Below are 8,421 nucleotides of genomic sequence, written 5' to 3' on the forward strand. Positions count from 1 at the left end.
CCAAATTATGAGACATTCTAGAGGATCTTGTCTCTTCAGCATTTCAATGTCATGAAAAAAAGACTGCTCTAGATTAAAAGAGTCTCAAGGGATGTTACAAATGCCATGCATGGTGTTAGACTGGATACTGGGTAGGGTGGTGGAGCTGCTGGACCAAGGATTCTAAGCAAGACCAAGCTCTAAGACACAACCAATCTTCTTCAAGATGGAAGAGTAGTCTCATTTTTCATTCTTTCCTGGCTCACTAAAACTAGTATTTCAGATGAGTTAGAAGCAGTAACTAGAAGGGCGTCTGGGTGGCTCAGTCGGTTAAGTGTCTGACTTCGGCTCAGGTCCTGATCTCATGGTTCGTGGGTTCGGGTCCCAAATCGGGCTCTGTGCTGGCAGCTCAGAGCCTGAAGCCTGGTTTGGATTCCATGTCTCTCTCTCTGTGCCCTTTCCCTGCTCACAAGCACTCTCTCTCTCTCAAAAATGAATAAACATTTTCTAAAAATTAAAAAAAAAGCAGTAACTAGAATAGTTATTAAAAAATCACTGGTATCCTGCAGCTTCTATGAAACACTCCATTTCTTGGGCAACCAGACATAGGCAGAATAGTCATCTATTAACCTTTGCAAACCACCCTAGGAGATAGGTACTTATTCCCATCTGCAACCCACCAGCTACTCTGAGATCCTTTTCTTCTCCCCACCCTCCCCGCCGTCATCTGGTCATCTGTTTCCCTGGAAAGATCTTTCTTATTGTATACTTAGGTTTTATGACAGTATATAGCAGTTCATTTTGTTTAGTTTTTCAGCTTCTCATTTTTGAGATTGAATCTTGTTGGCCATCCTCTGGGCCAATCTCCAGAAATATCATTTAACATATCAACAAAGGTCTCTATCTTTTCTTGGAATTACTATGACTTCGTTCCTCTTTCTCTAAAAGACATTGCACTGATAGTCAACCACACAGGAAAAAGAAGATGCTGCCTACTCCAATGGTTCTCAGATTTGGCTACACATTGGTCAAACTTTAAAAAATATGGGCTCCTTGGGGTGTTTGGCTGGCTCAGTTGGTAGAGCATGCAACTCCTGATCTTGGAGTTGTGAGTTCAAGCCCACCTTGGGCATCGTCAAGCCTACTTAAAAAATATATTGACCCGTAGACTCCACCTACTCCCACAGAGAATGTGATTTAATTGGTTTGGGGTGTGCCCTGGACATCAGGATTTCTTAAAGCTCCTCAAGTGATTCCAGTGTTGAGAGCCACTGGTCTAGTTTGGGGCTTTTCCAACTTTGAAAAAAAATTATTTTTGATGTTTATTTTTATTTTCGAGAGGGGGCTAGAGACAGAGTGCAAATGGGGGAGGAGGAGAGAGAGAGGGAGACACAGAATGTGAGGCAGACTCCAGGCTCTGAGCTGTCAGCCCAGAGCTGGACACAAGGCTCGAACTCATGAACTGTGAGATGACCTGAGCTGAGGTTGGATGCTTAACCAACTAAGCCACCCAGGTGCCCCATGGGCTTCTCAGACTTTTGTTGGCATGTAGGGATCTTGCTAAAATGCAGATTCTGCTTCAGTAGCTATTGGGTGGGTCCCAATTTTGAGACTGAGTCTCTTGTGAACACGGTTACATCAAAATTTCAATTCTTGGGGTGCCTGGGTAGCTCAGTCAGTTAAGCATCTGACTCTTGGTTTCAACTTAGGTCACGATCTCACGGTTTGTGGGTTGAAGGCCCGCGTCGGGCTGTGTGCTGACAACACAGCTGAAAGGGATTCTGTCTTCCTTTCTCTCTGCCCCTCACTCCCACTCTCTCTCTCTCTCAAATAAATAAACAACAACAACAGGAATTTCAATTATTTTGTCTTCTAGAACCAACTGGGATGTTCTTTAAAGACAGGTTAAGGAGCTTTAATGATCTATCAGATATCCCCAGATGGGTCTAGAATTCTGTGTTAGTAGTGTGTTTGCGTGCTTGACTTGACAGGAAAGATCAAGTACAGAGAGAAAGAGTGAAGATGCAACAGAGAGCAGTAAGAATTCCCGGAGTAATAGCTGTGAGCAGTCCAAGATGATGCAATCAAGCACCAAGCAGGAGGCACTGGCCTTAGAAAGGAGCAGGGATGTTTCAAGCAAGGACAGTTTTATGATGTCAAACTATAGCGGCCTCTCCTGTAGTTTCAGGGGAAGAAGAATATTTTCTTCTATTTCCAAGATTCTTTCCACTGACAAGTTGTTGTTAGGAAGACCTGCATCTCCAAGCTGAACCCAGAAAAAGAAGCAGTTCTGAGAAACTCAAAACCGGACAACATGAAAAAATTAAAATCAGGGGCACCCAGGGCGCTCAGTTGGCTAAGTGTCCATCTTCGGCTCAGGTCATGATCTCGCGGTCCGTGGGTTGGAGCCCTGCATCGGGCTCTGCGCTGGCAGCTCAGAGCCTGGAACCTCATTCAGATTCTGTGTCTTCCTCCCTCTCTCTCTCTCTGCCTCTCCCTTGCTCGTGCTCTGTCTTTCTCTGTCTCAAAAATAAACCTAAATAAATAAATAAATAAATAAATAAATAAATAAATAAATAAAATCAAAGAGAGTTTTTGAACAACCAGAACTGAGAAAGAAAATGCTTGTCCTTGGACTGAGAAAGGAGCAAATGGTGGTTCTGCGTTTTATACTGAATGCTGAGACGACTTACAGAGGATTGTTTGAGAAAAAAGGAAGGTTCTGGAACTCCATGAACAGAATTCTCCTTGGCACTGTGTTGGTGTCTTTGTGCTAAAATAAGAAGCTGGGCAGGGGAGCAAACCTTTTTCTGCTTGGAACTGACAAATACCCACCGATCAATTTGCTTGAGGCTTTCTTCTCAGATCCATTCCTTAATATTTCTGCTAATGGTATTTCTGGGAAGATAGTTCCAGCCTGTGTCCTACATTTAATTCACGTCAAGTAATAAAAACATGATGTTTTTATGACTATAAAAGATAAAACAGCAGCAGTCAATAATAATCTGGACACAGTGGGGAAGCTTACTTAAAGTATATAAACCTTCTTATTTCCCAAATCACCGCAAATGGGTAGAGTCTGTTATCTCCTTGTGAGATTCCTCACCAAAGGAGTAAATAAACTTTGACAGCCGCCCAAATACAATAGGTCTGAGAAATTTTGCATTAAAAGGAATATAAGTGGGGCGCCCAGTGGCTCAGTGGGTTGATAGTCCAACTTCGGCTCAGGTCACGATGTCGCCGTTTGCACTTACATTTATTGAACAAAGATTGAGAACATATGATGGAGGCTGCGAAGGAGAGGACTAAGCGGAAACCACTCCCAGGAGCTGGGCATTACAAGGAGAAAGTGTTATGGTGCTTAGGGGGGAGATGTGTGTTTAAGAGACAATTTTTTTTTAACAAAAGAGACTTTTGAGCTTGTTTAAATACTTATGGCAATAACCCAATATTGTTGCAAGTTACCTAAATTCAATGTACAGTGAAAAAAATTGTAGTAGGTTGCATTTTCTTATTAGTCCCATAGAATAGCACAACCCCAACCCAACCCTAAGAGCTACCTTAGAACAAATGGGGGGCACCTGGCTGGCTCGGTCAGTAGAGAGTGTGACTCTTGACATCTGGCATGATGTTCCAGCCCCATGTTGGATGTAGAGATTACTTAAAAAAAAATGGGGCACCTGGGTGGCTCAGTCAGTTAAGCATCTGACTTCAGCTTAGGTCATGATCTCATGGTTCGTGAGTTCGAGCCCCACATCGAGCTCCATGCTGACAGCTCAGAGCCTGGAACCTGCTTGGGATTCTGTTTCCCTCTCTCTCTGCCCCTCCCCCACTCACACTCTGTCTCTGTCTCTCTCCCAAACCGAATGAGCCACCCAGGTGCCCCTCAAGGCTTAAGTCTTGAAACAAATACACCTCTCTGTTATTCACATGTAATCACAGTGAAGGTGTGTGATAACTATCAGCAAGAAATAGGAAAAATGGAAAAGAGAGATGAATGTTTTTCATGATTTCACATTTAAAATGGTGAGGTTTTTTTCCTTTAAAGTTTATTTATTTATTTTGAGAGAGAGAGAGAGAGAGAGAAAAAAATGCAAGTGGTGGAGGGGCACAGAGAGAGGGAGAATCCCAAGCACGGTTGCACTGTCAGCCCAGAGTCACATGTGGGGCTCAAATTCAAAAACTGTGAGATCATGACCTGAGTTGAAGTCGGATGCTTAACTGACTAAGCCACTCAGGTGCCCCTGTTGCCAGTTTTCTAGGGGGGGAAAAATCCCATCTATTAATTTAAAAATTACCCAGAAGTGGGGCGCCTGGGTGGCTTAGTCGGTTAAGCGTCCGACTTTCGCTCAGGTCATGATCTTGCGGTTCCTGGGTTCGAGCCCCGTGTCCGGCTCTGTGCTGACAGCTAGCTCAGAGCCTGGAGCCTGTTTCAGTCTGTGACTCCCTCTCTCTCTGACCCTCCCCTGCTCACACTGTCTCTCCTCTCTCCTAGAAAAAAGAAAAAAATTTAAAAATTACCGAGAAGTTTCTCGGGGTGCCTGGATGGTTCAGTCAGGTAAGCATCGGACCTTTGATATTGGCTCAGGTCATGACCTCTCAGTCGCGGGATCGGGCCCGCATTGGGTTCTGTGCCGAGCATGGAGCCTGCTTGTGATTCTCCCCCCTCTTTCTCTACCCTTCCCCTGCTCGTGCCCTTTCTCAAAATAAATAAATAAACAAACAATTTTTAAAAAATTACTTAGAAATTCCTCACCAATTTCTAAGGGTTAACTGTGTTCCGAGGCTTGCCATTTCCTGGAGAAAATCTCATAGTCTCGCAAACACCTCCCTTTTCTCAATAGAGTGTAAGCTCCACCCGTTCTGTTCCGGGCCTGCTTCGCCTGTGAGTGCATCACGAAGACCTAGAAGACCATGGAGCACACAACAGGCCTTCGGGAAGGACTTGATGGATGACTTCATCAATAGCAATTTCCGATGCAGTCTCGCCTTCTTGCCACGTTTAAGTTGCAAAAGTGGCACCATCAACCACTAGGTTTTTCCTGGGACTTTCCTTCACTGTTCAGTGTCAACATCATGTACAGAAAAGCTCTCTTCTTCCTTTTACTTCTCCTTTTCAGGCCTCAGGAGTCCGGACTAGCTTGTCAGTTGGACTAGTCCCAATTGAGCTTGGACTGGCAGGTATGCTACACCGAAAAACAGGTGAGGGGCACCTCCCTGGGTGGCTCAGTCGGTTGAGTGCGGCTCAGGTCATGATCTCACAGTTCGTGGGTTTGAGCCTTACGTTGGGCTCTGTGCTGACAGCTCGAAGCCTGGAATCTGCTTCGGATTCTGTGTCTCCTTCTCTCTCTGACCCTTCCCGCTCCTGCTCTATCTCTCTCTGCCTCTCAAAAATAAATAAATGTTTAAAAAAAATTTTTTTAAAGAAAGAAAAGAAAAATAGGTGAGCTTCCCAGCACAGCAAAGTCCTACATGTGTTGTTCAGAAGTCCAACGCCCCCTCCACACACACACACAGTCTTCTGCTCAGTTTTGGCTGTGCCCATCTCCCACTCTGATTTCTTAGGACAGTGAACACTACCATCCAGAGAGACTCCCCGTCCCCCCTCCCCCCATGATCAAATGTACTCTAACAGAAAGTCTTTCCGCCAACATTTCAGAATGGTAGCCGGATTTGCCGGTTCTTTCCTAGCCTGCATCTGCAGGAGGGATGGGGAGGACTGATATATGGTCTTCAACAGGAGACCCTTGCCTAGCCCTTGAAATCCCCAGAATTTCACAACTCTGATGGCAGCCCATTACTTCCTGACACCCTACGTCCTCTCTGACAGTCTGTTTCCCTCACGAGTTCCCCTACCCCTTTTGTTGGTTTTAGCTGAGTTTTCACACTGCAACTTGCTTCCTGCCCATCCCCTCTACTTAGGTTAGAGGAAAATCATTTTGTCACCTTGCATAGACTCCATGACACTAAAATGGTGAATTAACAGCAGTAGTAACACACAGGAGCTTGTTAGAAATGCAGATTCTTCGGGCGCCTGGGTGACTCAGTCAGTTAAGCATCTGACTTGGGCTCAGGTCATGATCTCATGGTTCGTAGGTTCCAGCTCCACGTCGGGCTCTGTGCTGACAGCTGTTTGTCTCTCTCTCTCTCAAAAAAATAAATAAAAAAGACATTAACTTTTTTTTTTTTAATTTTTATTTATTTCTAGGAGAGAGAGAGATAGCATGAACAGGGGAGGGTCAGAGAGAGAGGGAGACACAGACTCTGAAACAGGCTCCAGGCTCTGAGCTGGCAGTCAGCACACAGCCCGACGCGGGGCTTGAACCCACGAACCGCGAGATCATGACCTAAGCGAAAGTCGGACGCTTACCCGACTAAGCCACCCAGGCGCCCCAAAAGACATTAACTTTTAAAAATGTACGTTCTTGGGTCCCACTCAATGCCTACTGATACAACATCTGCATCTTTTTCTTTTAATGTTTAAGTATTTTTAAGAGAGAGGGAGAGCGAGACAAAGCACGAGCCGGGGAGGGGCAGAGAGAGAGGGAGACACAGAATCCTTAGCTCTGAGCTGTCAGCACAGAAACTAACACAGGGCTCGAACTCACACACTGTGAGATCATGACCTGAGCCAAAGTCGGACACTTCACCGACAGGAGCCCCGAATCAGCATCTGCGTCTTAACAAAACCCCTGGGTGCCAGATAAAAGTTTGAAAAGCATCAAAGTGGATCAGTGGCCCTCAACACTGAGGAACTCAGAAACCTGGTGTCTAGGACACACTGCAAACCAATTACTTCCGAGTCTCGGGGGAAGGAGTTCAGGGTCAGTATTTTTAGACTTTCATCCAGTGACACCAGTATGTAGCCAAGTTTGAGCCATGAGAGTAAAACTTTTTCTTTTTTTTATGTGGTCGACTATTTGCATAATCTCTTTGGACAAAAAGATGATCAAAGTCATGATAACTCCAGGGAAACATAGAGACTTTTTCTGGAGTTCTGATATCTTATCAGGCTCATGCTTTGGCTAAGAAAGACAAAATCCTGACTTCCAAAGAATATTTCTGGAGATCAGACCAGGAGGTGGTGGTATAGTGTAATGGTTACATCGGGTTCAATTTCTCCACTCGTTACGTGACCTTATCAACGCAGTTTCCACCTCTCCGTAAACCAGTGGTCACAACATGACCCATCACAAGCTCTTTATCCTGAGTGATCATCTGATTCGTTTTCTCCAGATTAAAACTCAACATCACAAGTTCATTTCATTTTCTTAAATAAAAAGATTATGAAAACAACAAGGGCCAGAGCAGAAATAAATGAAATAGCAGAAAAACAAAAATGATTAACAAAACTGAGAGCTGTTTTTATTTTTGTTTTTATTATTATTTTTTTAATATTTTTATTTATTTCTAGGAGAGAGGGAGACAGCGTGAGCAGGGGAGGGTCAGAGAGAGAGGGAGACACAGACTCAGAAACAGGCTCCAGGCTCTGAGCTGACAGTCAGCACAGAGCCCGACGCGGGGCTCGAACCCACGAACCGCGAGATCATGACCTAAGCGAAAGTCGGACACTTAACCGACTAAGCCACCCAGGCGCCCGAGAGCTGTTTTTTTTTTTTAAAAAAAAAAAAAAGATAAATAAAATTGATAAACCTTTAGCTAGACTAAGAAAATACGAGGGGTGCCTAGCTGACTCAGTCGGTAGAACATGTGACTCTTTTTTTTTTAAATGTCTATTTATTTTGAGAGAGAGAGAGAGAAAGAGAGAGAGAAAACAAGCAGGGGAGGGGCAGAGAGGGAGGGAGAGAACCTCAAGCAAGCTCCACACTGTTACTGCAGAGCCCAATGCAGGGCTCAATCTCACGAACCCTGAGATCATGACCCGAGCTGAAATCAAGAGTTGGACGCTTAATCGACTAAGCCACTCAGGCGTCCCTAAAGCATGTGACTCTTGATTTCAGGGTTATGAGTTTGAGCCCCATGTTGGGTGTAGAGATTACTTAAAAATAAAATCTTTTTTTTAAAAAAATGGGAGACGACTCAAATATATAAAGTCACAAGTAAAAGAGAACATATTAAAATTGGAATGAGGGGCTCCTGAGTGGCTTAGTCGGTTAAGCGTCCGACTTTCGCTCAGGTCATGATCTCGCGGTTCGTGGATTCGAGCCCCGCGTCGGGCTCTGTGCTGACTGCCAGCTCAGAGCCTGGAGCCTGTTTCAGTCTGTGACTCCCTCTCTCTCTGACCCTCCCTTGCTCACACTGTCTCTCTCTCTCTCCTAGAAATAAATGAAAAACATTTAAAAATAAATAAATAAATGCTATCTGTAAAAATAATAAAATTATAAAAAAAATTAAAAAGAATAAAAATAAAATTGGAATGAATGATCTATAATTACTCCCCCCAAAAAAAGGCTGTGGATATTACATTTTCAAGATAGGCAG

The 8,421-nt window shown here is 44.3% G+C and overlaps 1 protein-coding gene across 1 annotated transcript in view; it reads left to right on the top strand.

Annotated features, from left to right (window-relative positions):
* The window catches only part of NANOGNB (NANOG neighbor homeobox), a 44,299-nt gene that overhangs the window by 7,255 nt on the left and 28,623 nt on the right, over window positions 1-8,421 (top strand). Inside the window, exon 2 of the mRNA XM_039220639.1 lies at window positions 5,100-5,181. Within this exon, the coding sequence (XP_039076570.1) occupies window positions 5,100-5,181 (82 nt within the window). The remainder of the gene's footprint in view (window positions 1-5,099; window positions 5,182-8,421) is intronic.

This window comes from Hyaena hyaena, unplaced genomic scaffold (genome assembly GCF_003009895.1).
Source record: "Hyaena hyaena isolate Hyena2069 unplaced genomic scaffold, ASM300989v1 scaffold_909, whole genome shotgun sequence".
Lineage (NCBI taxonomy): Eukaryota > Metazoa > Chordata > Mammalia > Carnivora > Hyaenidae > Hyaena > Hyaena hyaena.